The sequence below is a fragment of the Tursiops truncatus genome, chromosome 14 (genome assembly GCF_011762595.2).
Source record: "Tursiops truncatus isolate mTurTru1 chromosome 14, mTurTru1.mat.Y, whole genome shotgun sequence".
NCBI lineage: Eukaryota > Metazoa > Chordata > Mammalia > Artiodactyla > Delphinidae > Tursiops > Tursiops truncatus.
The window spans coordinates 25543332-25563183 of NC_047047.1; the positions used below are offsets into that span (position 1 = coordinate 25543332).

At 36.9% G+C, this 19852-nt stretch overlaps 1 protein-coding gene across 1 annotated transcript; it reads left to right on the top strand.

Moving 5' to 3' along the window:
* The first annotated feature begins 465 nt into the window (after positions 1-465).
* Positions 466-17227, top strand: MOB1A (MOB kinase activator 1A). The gene is made up of 6 exons (XM_004320142.4): positions 466-686; positions 3914-4080; positions 8759-8852; positions 10320-10453; positions 14568-14731; positions 15851-17227. The coding sequence occupies exons 1-6, from the start codon at positions 673-675 to the stop codon at positions 15926-15928; spliced, it is 651 nt and encodes a 216-aa protein (XP_004320190.1). The 5' UTR covers positions 466-672; the 3' UTR covers positions 15929-17227.
* Positions 17228-19852: the final 2625 nt, after the last annotated feature.

The window sequence follows — 19852 nt, forward strand, 5'->3', positions numbered from 1 at the left end:
TATGCTACGTGAGTTAGAGTTAGAGCTCAACTTAAAAATCAAATTAAAATTTAAAAAAAATTTGGGTAATTCCCTTGTCGGCCAGTGGTTAAGACTCGGCCATTTCACTGCCGTGGGCCTGGATTCCATCCCTTGTTGGGGAACTAAGATTCCGCAAGTAGCACAGCACGGCGGAAAAAAAAAAATTAAAAAAATTTTTGCCCTCACAGAGACCCCTTGACACCTAGTGAGATGGAACACGCAAGACATTAGCTACAATTCCAACCAAGCACAGGCTCAGCCGCTCTTCCAGTCCGAAGACCGCAATTCCACCACGCCTCCGGCAGCGGAAGTCCCGGCCTAGAGGCTGCTGATTGGCTGAGGCGGAGGAGCGGGCGGTGCGAAAAGCGGCCTCTCGAGACCCTCTCAGCGGGGAGGAGCAGAACGAAGCCTTAGCTCGCGAGATTTTGCTGGTTCCGCATTTTGGGTCTGTAAGGTGGGGGAGGGGGGAGAGGCGGGTGCAGTTGCTTTCACCTGCTTGCCCCAGCTCGATCCCGGCCCGGAGCAGCGGCGGCGCGGGCTTCCGCTGTCCGCTGGCTGAGGACCTTCAGCTCCCCCTTGGTCCCGCGCCGGCTCCGAATCCTGTCCGCGGCAGGGGCCAGCGGCCCCTCCCCTCCCCTCCGAGGATAGAAGATGAGCTTCCTCTTGTGAGTGTGGCCCGGTCGAGGGCTCCAGGACTGAGGGCCGAGGCCCGGGAGGGGCGGACGGACGCCTGAGGCGAGGGCGGGTCCCCGGGGCCGGGGTCGGGTGCCCGGCGCTTGCTTTGCCCACGCTCTGGGTCACGGGGGAGGCTTGGATGTGGGCAGAAGCAGAGGGAGATGAAGGTCGAGGCAAAGGAAGCGGAGCGAGAAGGTTGGGGAGTAGAAAGGCCCTGAGGCCGGTAGTGCCTCCAGACTTTTCCGCCCGAGGGCACCTGAGGGCAGAGGGACGATCTGGGGGGTCTCAATTTGTCTTGAGTCTCGAGCCTTTTAGTAACGATGCATGCTGACTTAGATTTTTACTCCACCGTACGTCCAGCTTTATTATCGTCAGTATTAAATTACCCCCGCGGAAAAATGCAGCCCCAGGAAAATGTGGGAGTGCCGCTGAAGTTAAGCTGCGGGCCTTGCATCCGATTCTGATTCAGCCCACTTTGTGAATTTGTATAATTAACTAACTTCTTTTTAACTCAGTAGAATCCTATTTTAGAGATAACGTCTGGGCCCAAAGGAGCCTTCAATGGGAAAGTTTGTAAATTCTCTGATGATTCTTAATCGCATTAAGGTTTGAGAAGCATTGCTCTAGCACCTTATTTTTCTCAGGTGGCTCTCTTTACCTAGCATGTTGCTTAAATATGTATTGTATGAGCGAATAAATAATCCATTTTCAGTTATGGGCATCACCCACATACTTGACATCTAAAATAGTGTTTCATAACCAGAGTTTACCCCGTTTCTTATTGTGAGAAGTTTGGATTCTTTCTAGTATTTTGCTATTATAAAATAGGACTACTGAGACTATCTTAGTCTAAATCGCTTTTCCCCTCCTTTGGATTATTTTTTTAAGCGTATAGTCTTCAGAGTATGATTAGCATTTTAAAAATCTCTATGATTTATATTTTAATTGCAAATTTCCATATTACTAGAAACCACCACTACCCTCCCCCCACCCCCCCAGTCTTTTTTTCTGTTTTGTGGATGCACAGTTCTTATTTGCTTTTTGGACCTAAATGTGAGGCTCTTTATTTCTTTTAAACTTTGTTTTGTTGATGGACATTTGAGTTTCTGCTTTTGGTTATTATGAATAATACTGCTATAAACTTGGATGTACGTGTGTGTTCCTTTCTCTTGGGAATTGCCTGGTTATATGGTAACTATGTTTAACCTTTTGAGGAACTGCCAGACTTCTTCAAAGCACTGCACCATTTTGCCTTCCCATCAGCACTGTATGAGTTTCAATTTCCCCACACCCTCCCTAGCACTTGTTAATTGCATTTTTGATTATAGCCATCCTAAGTGGACGTGAAATGGTATCTCATTGTGATTTTAATTGGCATTTCCTTAATGACTAATGATGTTGAGCATCTTTTTGCGTGCTTATTGGCCATTTGTGTATCTTCTTTGGAGTAATGTCTATTCAGATCCTTTGACCATTTTTTAAATGGGGTTGTCTTTTTGGTTTTAAGTTGTAAAAATTCTTTATCCTGGATACAAGTCCCTTATCACATCTATGATTTGCAATATTTTCTCCTACTTTGTGGATTCTTTTCACTGTCTTGATGGTGCCATTTGAAGCACGAAAGTCTTAATTTAGATGAAGATCTTACTGAACCTTGAGACATCATTTCTTGCTAAGTACGGAAAATATTTAGCTACCTGTCATTCACAGCTTGTTTCTATTGAAAGGGCCATTCCCTCTAATTTAGTACTTCCTTATTAACTTTAGCTCTTTATCATGTTAAACACAAACTTTCCATATTTGATTTTTATTGTTTTCATAACTCCTTTTTACTTCATAATCAGTCTTATTTAAAATTCAAATTACCCAGGTAAAGTGAAAGTCCTCAGTTTTATTCCCTTCCCCTTCCTAGAAGTAATCACCACGATCAGTTTGATGGGTGACACTTTCTATGCATTTACAAAATGGGCTTCTGCTGTACATTTCATTCTGTAATATGTTTAAGCATGTATTGAGATCTATCGGTGTGAATACAAGTACCTCTATCTTGTTATTCTTAACTACTGTATGGTATTCCATGATATAGATGTATCATAGTTATTCATTCCTCTACCAGTAAGCTCTAGGATCATTTCCAGGTTTTTCGCTATTAAAAATAATCTTGGGAAACACATCCTTATCCATATCGAGGAGAGACACCTAGAAGTAGAAGGGATGGATTGAGAAGCATTTCAGTGTTAATAGATATTGCCGTGTTGCCCTCTTAAAATGTTAATGCACTTTGACCATTAGTGAATTAAAGTACTAATTTCGCTCTACCCTATCCCACACTTAATGTAATTGTTCTGATTTCTGACAGGTTAAGGAAAAATAAATCTAATTTTAATTGAACAGCTTTTCATATGTTCATTTGTCATTCTGTTTTTCTTTCTGAATTGTGTATTCATCTCCTTAGCCCATTTTTCTAAAGCATTCTTTGCCTTTTTCTTAACAGATTATAAAAGCCCTTTATAATTTAGTTAATATTTTTAATATATGTTGCAAGTACTTTTTTTGGCTACTTGTCTCCTTGTTCTGAATTACTGAAGTTTTAATTGTTACCGTTAGAAAGCTGTCCATTTTTTCTGGGCTTTGTGTCATGTTAGGAAGACCTTCCTTATGAATGGTGTGAGTTAGGAATAAAAACTTGTTTTTCCCCCCCCAAAACCAGTTGTCTCATTTATTTTCTGTGCTATAAACTCTAAAATGTTAGTGCTACTTCTCTGGTTTGCTTTGATGGCATCACAAATATTTTGATACAGAAAACTGGATTTTTGAGCTATACGAACCTTAAAGCTAACACCCTCACAGCACTATTAGGTGAAAATTGAGGCCAAAGGAGGTTAGGTTTCTCAGGCAGTCACAGAGTTAGTGGCAGATCAAGAACTAGAATCCAGGTTTTTTCTTCTTTTGGTTAAGGTGCCCTTTCTGTTACACCAGACTGCTTCATGAGGCATAGCAAAATTGCCTTCTGTGTGAAATTGTGCTGCTAATCCTGTTTCTATGTAGGGGAAAAAATATAACTCTTTCTTTTATTGTGTTTATTCTCTCCTCCCCTACCCCCCATCTTGGCACTTTTCAGGGAATATTTTTAAATTTCAAAACAATTTATATGCCTAAAATTGTCATTCTGCTTCCGGTCCTAAAAATTGATGTACTTTTACTTTTAACCTAACAGTAGTAGCCGCTCTTCCAAAACATTCAAACCAAAGAAGAATATCCCTGAAGGATCTCATCAGTATGAACTCTTAAAACATGCAGAAGCAACTCTAGGAAGTGGGAATCTGAGACAAGCTGTTATGTTGCCAGAGGGAGAGGACCTCAATGAATGGATTGCGGTTAACAGTAAGTTCTTAATAACTTTCAACTTCACTGGTTTATAAGAAGATTTTGCTAAAATCTTTTTGTTAATGAACTTTCTTATGGATGTAGCTGTCTTAGTAAAACAGATTATCTGTAAAGAAACATGTAAGTGCAAATACATCCAAAGTGTGTTCTCTTCAGAGTGTACCTGATTGTAGCTTGTGTGGTTAAATAGAGAGAGACCTGAGGAGAAATGAAAAGTACTTTGGGGTTATCTCTGAGGAGAATGGTCTGAATTGCTGAGTAAGGTCAAATGAAAGATTGATAAATACAAAGATTCTACCTGTGGTGGACATGACTTTGTAGGAATCCATCTTCATAGTTGTGCCCCCACTCCCAGCAGCTTTCATCTGCCTGTGTATACAGAAAAGTCAAGTGCAGTTGTTATGGTCAGTCACTTGATTATTGTGAGTTAGGAGTAGTCAGAAGAAAATTGAGAGATTGGGAGAAAACAGAGGGACCCATGAGCTGAAAGTCACTCTGAATTCAAGAAGTAAGGGCATGACATGGAAGGATATGCTGAGGCTAGAGGTTTGAATATTAGTGTCTATCATTTCTGAGATGAGATCAGTTCTGGATGATAGGGTTTAAGTCTATTAGGAATTTTAGTTGTTCCAGGAATCTTTAAATTTTTTTTTTTTTTTTTTTTTTTTGCCGTACGCAGGCCTCTCACTGTTGTGGCCTCTCCCGTTGCGGAGCACAGGCTCCGGACGCGCAGGCCCAGCGGCCATGGCTCACGGGCCCAGCCGCTCCGCGGCATGTGGGATCTTCCCGGACCGGGGCACGAACCCGTGTCCCCTGCATCGGCAGGCGGACTCTCAACCACTGCGCCACCAGGGAAGCCCTGTACATATGTTTCTTGAATCTCTTAATTCACAGGTTGCCCATCATTGCAGTTATTTTTCCTTGCTCTTTTTGTTGTTGTTGAAGAAACCAGTTTGTTTTCTACAGAATGAGTTTTGCTGATAACATCCCCAAGGCGTCCATTATCTTGTTCTTTTATTTCCTGTAAATGTTAAATCTAGAGCAGCACTGTCCAAGAGAACTTTCTGTGATTAGGCAAATGTTGTATATCTTCACTGTGGCCATTTAGCACTTGAAATGTGGCTACTGTGACTGGAAGTGAATTTTAAATTTAACTTCATTTTAACGTAAATTGCCCTGTGTGTCTAGTGGCTACCATGTTAGAACAGATGTGGAGCTTTGATCAGATTCAGGTTTGATTTTGTTTAACACTACTTCGTAGGTGGTGGTATATACTTCCAACAGTGTAGATATTTCCATAGTGTCTAGTTGTCTTTTTATGTGGTATTCAACTGTTGATAATCATTGCCTTGGTCAGTGTGGTCCAATAGAAATAAATACATTGTGAGCTACAAATGGAATTTAAAATTTTCTAGTAGCCACATTAAGAAAAATTTTATTTTTCTCAACTCATTAAAAAGCCATTATTCATATTACTAAGAGAAAAAAAATCAGGTGTAGAACTATGTAATGTGTTATCTTTTGTGTTAGATGGGATAAAGAAACTTAGGGGGCACGACACAGAAAAAATTAGTATAGTAGTTACCTGTGTGTAGGGGGGAAGTTGGAGTGGTTGGAACTTAGATTTTTCACTGTATATTTTTATCTATCTTTTGGCATGTGAACCATGTGACATATTATCTATTCAGAAAAGACCCCTTTTTTGTAACCTTATTCAAATTATTATCTTTCATTCTTTTTTTTGATTTCTCTTAAATTGAAGTACAGTTGATTTACAGTGTTGTGTTAATTACTGCTATACAGCAAAGTGATTCAGTTATACATATACATACATCTTTTTTTTATGTTCTTTTTCATTATGGTTTACCATAGGATATTGAATATAGTTCTCTGTGCTATACAGTAGGACCTTGTTTGTCCATTCTATATATAAAAGCTTACATCTGCTAACCGCAGCCCCCCCACTCCATCCCTCCCCCAACCCCTTCCCCCTTGGCAACCACCAGTCTGTTCTCTATGTCCATGATTCTGTTTCTGATTCATAAATAGATTCATTTGTGTCATATTTTATTTTATTTTTAAATTTTTATTATTTTTAAAATTTATTGATTTTAATTATTTATTTTTGGTTGCATTGGGTATTCGGTTGCTGTGTGTGGGCTTTCTCTAGTTGCAGTGAGCGGGGGCTGCTCTACATGTGGTGTGAGGGCTTCTCATCCTGGTGGCTTCTCTTGTTGCAAAGCACAGGCTCTAGGCGTGGGGGCTTCATTAGTTGTGGCACGTGGGCTCAGTAGTTGTGGTTCGTGGGCTCTAGAGCGCAGGCTCAGTAGCTGTGGCTCATGGGCTTAGTTGCTCCGCGGCACGTGGAATCTTCCTGGACCAGGGATCGAACCCATGTCTGCTGCACTGGGCAGGTGGATTCTTAACCATTGCACCACCAGGGAAGCCCCTGTGTCATATTTTAGATTCCACATATAAGTGATGTCATATGGTATTCGTCTTTCTCTTTCTGATTTACTTCACTTAGCATTATAATCTCTAGGTCCAAATGGCATTATTTTGTTCTCTTTTTTTTTGGCTGCACTGTGAGGCATGTGGGATCTCAGTTCCCTGACCAGGAATTGAACCCATGCCCCCTGCATTGAGAGTGTGGAGTCTCAACCACTGGACCGCCAGGGAAGTCCCATATTTCGTTCTTTTTTTTATGGCTGAGTAATATTCCATTGTATATATGTACCACATCTTTATCCATTCATCTGTTGATGGACATTTAAGTTGTTTCGATGTCTTGGCTATTGTGAATAGTGCTGCTATGAACATAGGGGTGCATGTATGTTTTTGAATTATAGTTTTGTCCAGATATACGCCCAGGAGTGGGATTGCTGGATCATGTGGTAACTCTATTTTTAGTTTTCTGAGGAACCTCCATACTGTTTTCCACAGTGCCTGCACCAATTTATTGGTACATTCCCACCAACGGTGTAGGAGGGTTCCCTTTTCTCCACATCCTCTCCAGCATTTGTTATTTGTTGACTTTTTAATGATGGCCATTCTGACTGGTGTGAGGTGGTACCTCATTGTAGTTTTGATACGCATTTCTCTAATAATTAGCAATGTTGAGCATCTTTTCATGTGTCTGTTGGCCATCTGTATATCATCTTTTATTCTGAAGGCATCTGTTGACCTTCAGCTTTCAATTTTTCTTTGAGACTTAATGCTCTAATCAACTGTTCTCAAACCTTTTGGTTCCAGGATCCCTTTATTCTCTTAAAAATTATTGAGAACCTTAAAGGGCTTTTAATTATGTGGGTTATATTTAGTGATACTGTGTTAGAAATTAAAACTGAGCAAGTTTAAATACTTATTTTAAAATACATGTTAACATAAATATATTTTTATGAAAAATGACTATTTTCCAAAATAAATTTTAGTGAGAAGTGTGGCATTGTTTTACAGGTTTGCAAATCTTATTTAATGTCTGACTTAATAGGAGGTTGGCTGGATTCTCATATCTGCTTCTGCATTCAGTCTGTTGTGATGTCATACATTATGGAGCCTCTGGACAACTCCACTGTGCCTCCTGAGAGAGAGTGAAAATTCAGAGCAATTACAATGTTTCTGACCTCACAGATTCCCCTCTGAAACAGGGGATCTCTGGACCGTATTTTGAGAACAGATCAATAAACCAGCACACCATCTGGGCACACTCTTTGTTTTGAATGAATTGAATGCCTAAGTATTACTTTCTTAGAAACATGACTAATTTAAGAGGAAGGTTTATAAGTGAGGGAGTTTTGTATAAAATTCCTTTTGACATGGTGGAATATTGATTTGTTTTCTAAGAAACTTGGAAAAGCCCTAGTTGATTTTTTAGGTAGTCTTTTAGATGGGGAACTAAGACACTTTTTAAAAAGCTTGCCAAGGCTTATGTGGTTCTCTTTGCACAGAGTAATATGTTTCACTCAGTTAAGTTCATTTCTTACCCCCTTCCTCTTCTGTTTTCTTCCAGATCTAGCTGAAGCTCCTTTAGGAAGTACTCCTTGACTATCTCAGCTCCTCGAGATGTTGCCTTTTCTCTGAACTCTTCTAGCACTTATTGTTGGCCTTTGTATGCTATCTTCTTATATGTTGTATTACTCCTCTCTTTTAATTTTGTCCCTTTTGTTAGCTGGAGACTCTAGGGGAAGGGGCATTATCTCCTGTCTTTTTTATGTCCTCAATATGCACTAGGTCTCAATTTTTTATGATGAACTAGATTTTTTAAATGCCCGACACAGCTGATACACCTCCCTCCCAGTATATTCTGCAACGATTTTTTTCTCTTTCCCAACACAAATGATATTGTCTGGTCCAGATTGGTAAGAAGCTATGGATTTTTTCATTTGCTTGTATATGATCAAATTGTATATTCTAATGTAATAATCACCATTACGTTAGAATTATCCCTAATATTTTATTTTCCTGCTTACAGGCTGTTTAAAAGCTTAGTATATTAAAAGTTAATGTATATTAAAAGTTAACTTTACTTAGGTGTAACAACTTAGAAAGAGAATTTATGTGCCCCTGGATTGTTGAATCTCCTGAGGATTCTTGGCTGAATCCTCCGACTGAGAGGTCTGATGTTTTGTTGTGTTTACACAGACATTTTAACACAGTTTTGCTATTATCTTTCCAGCTGTGGATTTCTTCAACCAGATCAACATGTTATATGGAACTATCACAGAATTCTGCACTGAAGCAAGCTGTCCAGTCATGTCTGCAGGTCCAAGGTACATATACTGGCTATTATATAGGTATTTGAATTATTACCAAATAAAGCTAATCACCAATTGATATAAATTAAATAATGAAGATTTGTTTTTCTTACCCATTTGCTTGTGAAAACAAAAAGTTTACCTATAAGCTTTTAGTTATTAAATAGTTCGGTATGTGGTACCCAGTATTTTGATTTTTTATAATTGCATTATATTAAGTATGAATATTCAGTAGTAGGATTGAAAGTAAAGAAATTTGAGTTAGATTTATCTTGCTTTTACAAACGTTATTTTTTTCAATTTTATTAATATTTATGGTTCTGTTTCTGGATTTTAAATTAATTTCTTGGAATAGTTTTTAGTTGACCCTTTAATATTTGATTTTTTTGTTGTTGTGCTTTTTACTGTTAGTTACCTCCAAATTGTGCTGCTTTAGTTATCTGGCTTAAAAATGCTAGATTAAAATTTTTTTGACTATCATAAATTTCTAGAAATGTTGAGAAAGAGATGGAACTCTTTATCACCCATAAAGTTAAGATGTGATGGAATTAACATTTTAGTGTGTCCTTCCGGCCTTTTTTCCTATAACAAATGATTGATTTTATGTGATGACAGATGGTAGCAGGATATTTACCTCTTGGGAAAAAATAGTCCTTTCTGAATTTGCTATAGATGTAAAGGAAAAAAAGGAAGGGCCCCAATGAATTTGAGTCCTATTTTTATTATGTTATTTTAGGAGAGATGTTTTTTATTTTGTGAAGTGTTAAGTTTTATTCCTCAAACTATCTTTGGCTTAAATGCTTCACACAGTGAAGTTTTGATTAAGTCTTATTAATCATTCTAGCTCAGCAAAGGTGAGGTAGAAAAAGACGCATGCCTAAGATTGTTTCTTTAAAACCCTCTCCAAGAAACAGGGTTTTATAATCTTGGCTCTGTTGATGATTACTTAATGGCCAACAAGCTCAGAATGTGGTGGATCCATCAGCACCTTACCCAGTCCTCAGCACCCTCTGTCTAACAGACAGGAATGCAGTTCCTTTGTTTTTCTCAGGGCTGTGTTGTAAAACAGATTCTGGCACAGCCAGCTGCCACACTGGCTTCCTTTTCTTTTCCATTTATTACCATCACATTTCAGAATACAGTGTAATTGGGAAGCCGAGGAAAGAGAATATCCGTATCCATGGTTCTCTACATCTACAGATTCAACCAACCGTGGATCTTGTAGTATTTACTATTGAAAAATACCTGTTTGTAAGTGGACCTTGTGTGGTTCAAACCCACATTGTTCAAGCGTCAACTGTACTTCTACAGGGAACTCTCAAGTAATCTTCAGTAGAACTTTAGGTAATTTACTAAAAATATATACTATACTATACTGTAGTACTATATATATAACTTCTGTTGACAAACTGTGAACCTACTTTGATTACAAGTTGCAACATGTTTTTGAAAACTTTATCACTAAAACTTTTTTCTCTCCAGATATGAATATCATTGGGCAGATGGTACTAATATTAAAAAGCCAATCAAATGTTCTGCACCAAAATACATTGACTATTTGATGACTTGGGTTCAGGATCAACTTGATGATGAAACTCTTTTTCCTTCTAAAATTGGTGAGTTAATGTTGTAGAACTAATTTGCTTTTTAAAAGATAAGTGTGTTATTGTCTTTTTAATGCTCTGTTACTATAAAAAAATGTAATAAAGACTGCCAAATTCCTCTCCAAAAAGTTTGTGAATGTATACTCCTTCTAGCCATGTTTGTGTCTGCCTGTGTTTCTTCATCAGTACTAGTTGTTACTCAGTTTTTCATCTTTTCTAATATGGGTAAATAAATTTCTAGTATAATATACATTCTAAAAAATATCAATAACATTGAGCATTTTTTGGTTTATTGATCCTTGTGTGTTTTCTGTTTATATCCTTTTTCTATTTCTTTATGTTAAGGTTATTAGCTCTTTGTCATGCATGTTGTGTGTATTTTTTCCCTGGGTTGCCGTATTGTCTTGTTTATGAGGTTTTTTCCTATGTATAATGTTCTTATTTTGACCTATTAATCTTTCCCTTTATGATGTCTGGATTTTAATACAATGATTAGAAGGGATTTTCCTACTTACAGATTATAAAATATTTGTCCATGCTTTTATTTAGTACTTTTGTGGTTTTGTTTTTGCATTTTATTTTAATCTTTGTTCTGTCAGGAATTTTTTCTCAGTGCTCCCTTTACTTTTTTCCAACTATAAATACTAGTTTGTCCAGTACCATTTATCGAATACATGTGTCTTTTATCCCCTCATTATCATATGTGTACACCAAATTGACATATATCTTGGAGTCTTTTAATCTCTTTATCTATTGTTTTAGAAATGCCACACTGTTTTAATTACCATGGCTATGTATCTTTGAACATCTTGTAGGGCTAGTCTCTCTTCCTTGCTCTTCTTTTTCAGAATACTTACAGCTATTCTGGAAAATTTGTTCTTCCAAAGAATTTAGAAACATTTTGCAAGGTAAAAAAATAAAAACTGAGATTTTTATTATGATTTCATTCAATTTGTAGATTAATGTAGGGATTCTCGTTCTCTTGACAATACTGAGTCTTCCTATCCAAGAACAATTCATATTCATTTATTCATGTCTTTTAATTATTTCTTATTTCCTCGTGTAAGATTCTGTATTTTACTTTATGCTAGTCCTTCAGGTTTCTTAAGTTTATTTCTAGGCACTTAATGTTTTTATTGATAATCTGGTTTCTAACTGGTTATTGTTTAGTATATAGGAAAACTATTCTGATTGTTTCTTTTGGATTGGTTTTCTTGAGTTTTTAAAGTATATAGTTACATCATACTAAGATAATATTAATTTCACCTCTTCTTTTCTGATAAATATACTGCTTGTGTAACTCTTATCTAATTGCAATAACTAGTACTTCCAGAGCAGTACTGATTAATGGTGATGATGGCAAACATCCTTTTCTTGTATACTTTTATGTGAGTGCTTCTAGTATTTCAGCATTAAGTAGGAATCTTGCTTTTGGTTAGAGGTATGTGAATTTTTAAAAATCAAGTTGGTTATAGGGTTTTATCAGATACTCTTCTAGTATCTGTTGTTGATCATAAGGTTTTCTCCATTTTTTTTTAATGTTCCGCTGCAAGAGTATTTTTTTTTATTTCTGCTATTTTGATTAAGATTTTGGCATTGGTATTCATGGATGTGATTGGTCCTTGTCACTTTCAGTATAAGGGTATCTTATGAACAACATATTGTTGGATTCTGTCTTGTCTGTTCGGGCTGTTATAACAAAAAATACTGGAGACTGGAGGGCTTATAAGCAATAGAGATGTATTTCTCACAGTTCTGAAGTCTGCAAGTCCAAGATCAGGAGCCAGCATGGTCAGGTTCTGTCATAAGTCCTCTTCCTGGTTTACAGATAGCAAAAAGCAGTGTTTTTGTTGTATCCGCACATGGCAGAGAGGGAAATCATCTTTGTTGAGTTTTTTCTTATAAGGGCACTAATCCTATTGATGAGGGCAGATGCCCTATGACCTAATCACCCCCAAAGGCCCCACCTCTTAGTACCATCATCTAGGGGATTAGAATTTCAACATGATTTTGAGGGAGACACAAACATTCAGAACATAGCAGATTCCTTTTTGAAGTCTAATCAGAGGCTCTTTCAGGAGAAAAATTTATATCATGTTGTTTGGTCTGTTTGTTTTTGGTCAACTTTTCCTTTCTATAAAACCTTTTGTTTCCTTTCTCATAGATCCTTTATTGTGTATAGGGTGTGCCTGAATGTTAAATTCAGCTTGGAAAGTGCTGCTTAGATTAAAACAAATCACTTGTATATTTCTTTATTAAAGTCTCCCTCTTATGGAGGTAAAGAATACTTTTGTCATTATTCTCTTTCCTCGGCTTCCCAATTCTTCAGTATTTTATCCTAATGTTCTGGAATTCTTTCCCCCTTCATTAGGCTATTATCCATAGCTTACTTATGCTAATTATTTATTCTTATTAGACAAAACTGTCTATTATTCATTTTTAAACAAATATATCCAACTTATTAATGTTTTTTTCTTTGTTTTTTTTTAATTCTTTTTTTTAAATTCTTAATGTTCTTTTTAATAGCATGGGGCCCATTTGCGAATTCTGAGAGAAAAAGGATTTGACTTAAATCCATCTTTTCAGTACATGAATATAAGACCAAGTCCAGAAAAAACATGTCCATAAGCCCCAGAATAATGTGTGAAAAGGCAAGTTGTTACCAAGACTAAGGGTGGGGGGTGGGGACACACACACACACACACACACACACACACACACACACACACACACACATCAGCTAACAAGAGCAAACTATACTAAATTTCAAGCTATTAAGGACTGGTTGAGAAATAAAGAATACAAAATGCAGGGAAGGAGAAAGTGACAGCCTTTGTTTTCTGAAAGATTAGAGAAAACAATATGTTCAAGAGTAGTGTAGTGGAACAGACCTTTAAGGCCAACTAATCTAGGTTATTTTGGAAGCAGATGCCTTCTTATGTGTTTGTTAGCTACACACAGTGCCAGTTGTATTGTCTTTCTCCTGTCCCTGTTTTCTAAGAAACATTGGTCTTGTCAACCAAAATTCTCAGGAATGCAACCAGTCACATCCCCACCTGCAGTGCTTGGAGAGAGATGACTAAGTCCTCTCCCAGTTCTTTTCTAAGGAGGTGTTTATATTCTTTGAAAACTAGGGAGGTGCCATTCCTCCCCTTTACAGAAAGTATTATTCCCCTTCTTAGACTATAGGAAAATGAAAATAGCACTTTAAAAAATTAAATAAAAAGTTGAGGACTCCTAGTTTAAGAAGGAAAACTGGCTTTTCAGAGTACTTCAGAAGAGGAAATACCTTTTTTTTTTTTTTTTTTTTTTTTGCGGTACGCGGGCCTCTCACTGTCGTGGCCTCTCCCGTTGCGGAGCACAGGCTCCAGACGCGCAGGCTCAGCGGCCATGGCTCACGGGCCCAGCTGCTCCGCGGCATGTGGGATCTTCCTGGACCGGGGCACGAACCCGTGTCCCCTGCATCGGCAGGCGGACTCTAAACCACTGCGCCACCAGGGAAGCCCCGAGGAAATACTTTCTATTTGTAGACAGTAGATAATAATGACTCAAAGTGTGCCTTTTTTTTTTTTTTTGCTCGGGAGAGTTTCCAGTCCTGGTTGAGTGTGTATGTGTTTGTGTAAAAAAATTTTTTTAGAGTTAAAAATTGCAAAAAGTAAAAATTTTCTATTTATAGTCAAAAATACTTATTCTCCAGGACTTTCCTTGTGGTCCAGTGGTTAAGACTCCGTGCTTCCAGTGCAGGGGGCGTGGGTTCAATCCCTGGTTGGGGAACTAAGATCCCAACATGCCACGACGTGCAGCCAAAAAGAAGAAAAAACTGGTTGCATTTAATTTTAGGAAGAAACTCTCCTGTATTAAACAACTAAAATTGTTTTTGATTCCTCATCATCTTGCATAACTTGATACCTGTGTCTACTATTCTGAGGCAGTCAGGAAAAGTGTGGTATGTGAGGATACCTCATATACTTAGGTTTGGGGGGGGTTTCCCTTGCCTTTTAAAAAAAATGGAAATAGGCTTGTATTTGTGAATTTGTGTATTGGAGTTGCTCATTTCAGCATCTAAACTTTTCTGCTATTTTTCTTGAATTGATAAAAGACTGATTGATACATACCTATATTACAGGTGTCCCATTTCCTAAAAACTTTATGTCTGTGGCAAAGACCATTCTAAAGCGTCTGTTCAGGGTTTATGCCCATATTTATCACCAGCACTTTGATTCTGTGATGCAGCTGCAGGAGGAGGCCCACCTCAACACCTCCTTTAAGCACTTTATTTTCTTTGTTCAGGTAAGTTGAACTGCGTTGACTTTTGTGTCCTTTGACCTGGACATATCCGGATTGGTAGTTTATATAGAGTAATTTTTAGAGTCTTATTTATAGATGTAGAGCTAAGCATGCAGGGTTCTCGTATTTTGTTCCCTTTTCCATGTTTATTTCTTTGATGTGCGTAGCAGCATAGAAACCATTACCCCCATTTTGGACCTTTTGCCTCTGGAGAGACCTGCCCCAGGTCTCTGGTTAAGATATGACAAGAAGCACCAAACACTCAAGAAAGCTTGTCCATCCCCTCCTGTTCCATCGCCACCGCTGGGTAAAGGGATGCCATGGGAAAACATCTATGGTTGGGTTGTTTCATGAGATGTCTATGCCTAAAAGAGAAACTTTTGGAAGAACTCATTAGCTACTATCTTGGGTTAAGTTTCCAGAAGTCCACTTCAGGCCAAATCTTACAAAGCCAGCAGCTAGAAACTTCAAAAAGAACCACCCTCTTCAGAGGTGTGGCCTATTTCCTTATGGGCCCTTAGTTGGAATTAGAACTTTTTAAAGTCAAAATAATTCACACTGTTTGAAAAAGATATCAAAGAATAGGGACTCGTTAGCCTAACTTTCGAGATATATAATTCTATATGTAAAATATAAATATGTCTCTCTAGATATTTTGGAGGGAAAGCAGGTAGTTTTATAGTAGATATTGTATGTCACAATTCTATGTACCACACAAAGGAGAATGTACTGTGCTCTCTTCTTTGTTTTCCTTCTGAGATTATTGCATGGCATAGATAGAGTGTAGATATAGATATACGAAAGTAAAAGGTCTGCTGCCCCAGATGAGGCCACTATCAATGGTTCAGTGTATAGTTTTCAGATAATTTCTGTGTAAATGCAAACATTTTACGATTTTGATTTTACACAGGATCATGCTAATATGTACGGTTGCTTACTTATTAAGTCCCCTGTATTTTAAAACAGGGAGTAAAAATGACCCCATTTTAAAATGTTCATAGAGATTATTTCATCATTCTTCTGGATTTCAGAAAGCTAGGGTTGGGAAGCCCTTCTCAATGACATTTATAGAGTTTTAATTTTAGATCTGTTTTTAAATTTTATTTTTCTTCTTTATTTTAGGAGTTTAATCTGATTGATAGGCGTGAGTTGGCACCTCTTCAGGAATTAATTGAGAAGCTTGGATCGAAAGACAGATAAATTTTTCTTCTAGAACAGTTACCCTCTTGCTTCATCTACTGCTAGAGCTATCTCGTTGCTTTCTGTTATAGACTAGTGATACAAACTTTAAGAAAACAAGATAAAAAGACACCTATTGTCTGTGTCTACTGATAAAATTGTCCCAAAGGTAGGTTGGCCTAATACCTTCAGAGTGAGAAATTCAGGACACAGCTGAATCTGAGGCACTGTGTTACCACTGCTGTTACTGCCATAGAGCCATACTTGGTTGTAGAATGTGAGGACTAACCTGTAGTTTATTAGTTTACTTACTCTTTTACTGAAGAAGATGATCGACTCTGTTTCAGGTGACAGCACGATGGATATTAAGAATTTCCAATAATTTATTAACAGGTTTCCAGAACAAATTTCCTAATAATGCAATCACAGATCAGTTTTATTCTGCTTTTATTTTACAAATAGAAGAGGTGTTCTAAAATTTCCTTAAGATTTAGAACATTTGTGTCACTTTGGATAACCTTGTAGTTTGAAGTTTGTATGCTAGTGTTTTTATAGGTAAGATTATATATATGTATATTTTTTCAAAATCCATGATTGCAGTTTAAATCATCATACGACATGTGGTATGGGAGTAACCAAAGTCATTTCTAAAAGGACTTTATTTTTTAATCTTTATTTGGGATTTTATTCACATAAACCTATCTAAATTTTTAGTGTGTGTGTATCAAATAATTTTTTTAAGGCATCTAAGGATCGTCTTGCAGATTTTTATTTTGAAATGCTTCATTCAGATTAATTTAATATGTAGGTTTTGGCTGAGAAAAGAAAAACGTCCAAAAAATTATGACAAATTTGGGTCTCATAAACCATTATTTTCATTCATGTTTGTTTCAGAGGCCTTAAAATTTGGATAGGAGAATGGAAGAAAGTACTCAGAGTACTTGACTATTTTATTTTGAGTTTTCCTTTAAAAAGAAACTACTTTTATACGTTTTTATTGTGACTTGAGACTTAGTTAAGTGTAGTGTAGAAATGCACGAACCTTATCCCAATAAGGATAAAACGTAAGGAAAACCACAATAAAAAACCTTGAAGGTGTACACATTTTATAACCCAGCTAAAAGTTTGATGTGCTGCCTGTTCTTTAATGTGTGTGTGTGTTGGGCGAGGGGGGGTAATATGTTTAAAGGAGACAAAATGGGATAAGTTAAAAAAAAAAAAAGAAAACTTCATCTGTTAATAGTCAAAGGATGGATTGGGATTTTATTCTGTTTTGTTTCTGTATTAAAACTTGAAATTATTCTATTTCTATTGGGATAAAAAGAATCTTTAAGGAAGAAAAGATCTAATTTTCTTTAGGTTTCTAAGACTTAGACTGTTTAAAATGTAATGAGGCACACATATTACTAAAGACTTGCCAGACTGGCAACACTTTAATTTCATCAATGTTCTTCGTTTCAGAGCTATGATTTTTTTTTGCAAAGTACCCACCATCTTCCATCTTGATACCTTTGGTTAAGGTTAAATTTGATAGGGTTTTATTTTTATTATTCCACTAGAATGTAAAGAAAAGAATTGCTTAGAAACTCCATTTTTGTAATAATCCAATTTCAATAAATTCTTAAATATATGTAGAATTTTAAAGGAAACAAAACATTTTATCTGATTTAGGCTGAAACCGTACATCGTTGTTTTGGGAAATAAAGAGTAGAAAAATCCCTTATGAAAAAAAAGAGAAAAGCCCTCTATGAAACATTCCATAATCCATGTTTTAAGAATATCCAAAGTCCCTGTCACACATTCTGTATGTTTATGTTGATCATTTCCAAACAAGAAAGACGGTTTTTACATGCCACCTAGAATGTTACTGACTCTTGACTTTGAACATTGTTGGCTTTAAGTATGCAAGGAATGAAATATTTCTCACCTAGGATTGTACTTTCATCATTTCTAATATTTCGCATATCATCAAACAAAAGGATTCTCACTTTTCTCCATTTATTTTCAGTGGTAGAAATCCTCCCTCTCTTCATGACTCAGCCCAAAAACTAACTAAAGATGGCCACATTTAGGACAGTAGCAGAGGCAGCTTAATAATGGGACATAAATTTTAAAATTTGTTGGTAATTTGGGAATTCAGGTAATTCAGAATGTCCTTTTTTTTAAAAAAAAATAAAAGCATTACTAGGTTCCCAAGCTAATCTGGCTTAACCAACAATGCATCTAAACATTGGTGTTAACATTATTTGTTTACATACAAGGCCAGGGAGTTGAGAACAGGAGAGTTGGAGGAAGGGGAGAGAATAGGGAGAGGATGACACCTTTCTGACTTGGCTGGAGGGCCAACCTTTGATTAAAGTTGGAAGAAATCAGTCTCTCTTTCACTCCTCTCAATCTTGATTTATCTCCCTGAGTAACACTCATTCGCCTGGCTCCTCCTAATCAGAAGTCATCTCTCAGTGTCTGATCACTGCCCTTCACACCTGACTAAAATCATGGGTTGGACAGTACTTGCTAAATTATGCAGTTAATCCTATGGTGCTTTAATTTCCAGGCCTTTAAAAAAAACTTCTGGCCTGGAAAGTTTTTTTTAAAGGCCTGGAAATTAAAGCACCATAGGATTAACTGCATAATTTAGCAAGTACTGTCCAACCCATGATTTTAGTGCAGGTTTTTGTTTAAATAGTGCAACTTCCTTGTACTACAGTTTTTGTATTGACAGCCAGATGTATCCTTTATTCTCCAAACTGTGAATAAAGTGATTTTTAGTGAGCTGCCAGCTAACAAAGTATTTCCTTTCATCTTAGACTTGTAGATCCCTAGCTCATGTAGCTGCTTGAGAAATGCACATCTGTATTCATGATTACATTGATAACAGCAAGAGGAAGGTTTTTCTAGTAATGCAAGAGGAACAATTCTGGTGGTGATTTTAATTTTTCAAATATTGTTGAGGTTTCTTGATTATACTCTTGGCCTTCTCTCTGAGCAGTGAGGTCACATTAGAAGTGGAGAAGCTTCTAAACATAACATCATCACCTTATAAGCATAAATAAATCATTACTGAAGAGTATAAGTCCTAGAAATTTGTTTCTAAGCAACTCCAGTCATGATGCTGTTGTTACCCTTGCCTGGTTGTATGAGGCTGTCTCTCCTGTCTAGAATTCTGGCCTGAAAATACCAGCTGGTACACCAAACTAAGCAGCTTCAACAGGGACATTATTTCCTCCTAATATCAGTTCAGTAACTGGATTTGGTTTTTTACTATTGTACAATTCTGGCAAAGAGGGAAGATAAGTAGTTCCTCAGTGTTCCTTTGTTTTGCATTAGATTTTGATATTTCAGACTGTAAAGGGCTTTGGGGGATGCTATTGATATTACCTGTGATAGCAGTAATTTTATTGAAGCAACTGCATTGAAATTCACTTGGGTTTTCTCTCATTATCAGGTTCTTTTCCAAACAAGTATTCTGTAAATCCAAATGGATTACCAGTGTGCTATAGATTTATTATAGAACAACATTCTATGTTTGGTCTACATTTAAAATAGTTTAAGTTAGTCTTGGTTATCATCTAAAATATTTTTAAATGTTCTTTACATGAAAATTTATTTTGTATTTTTAAACCTTTAGGGGCTTTATCTATTTTTCTAAGTCAGTTAACTGTACTTTTAAAAAAATATATTTTGTATCTACTTTTGTAACTTCATCAGAATAAAATATATTGAAAGAAAGGAAGGACTGATGAAAGTATGTCTCAACACACTTTTTTCTATTTAAATGTGAAACTTGAGATTTTTGCAGGTTCTGTGGAAGGTTACCTTTGCTTATCATTTAGTAGCAAAAATGTTTTCTTAACTCTTAGAAGAAAGGGAAGTTCCTAAATGAACTAAACATCTTGTAATAGCAGGCCCACCCCCAAGGAACAGACTGTGCCTCTGGATGCAGTG

What these genes read in the sequence shown, in the direction of transcription:
- MOB1A (XM_004320142.4), top strand. An exon ending in TGAATGGATTGCGGTTAACA is followed by an intron (nt 4,081 to 8,758) that starts GTAAGTTCTTAA and finishes TTATCTTTCCAG; the next exon opens with CTGTGGATTTCTTCAACCAG. An exon ending in TCTTTTTCCTTCTAAAATTG is followed by an intron (nt 10,454 to 14,567) that starts GTGAGTTAATGT and finishes CCTATATTACAG; the next exon opens with GTGTCCCATTTCCTAAAAAC.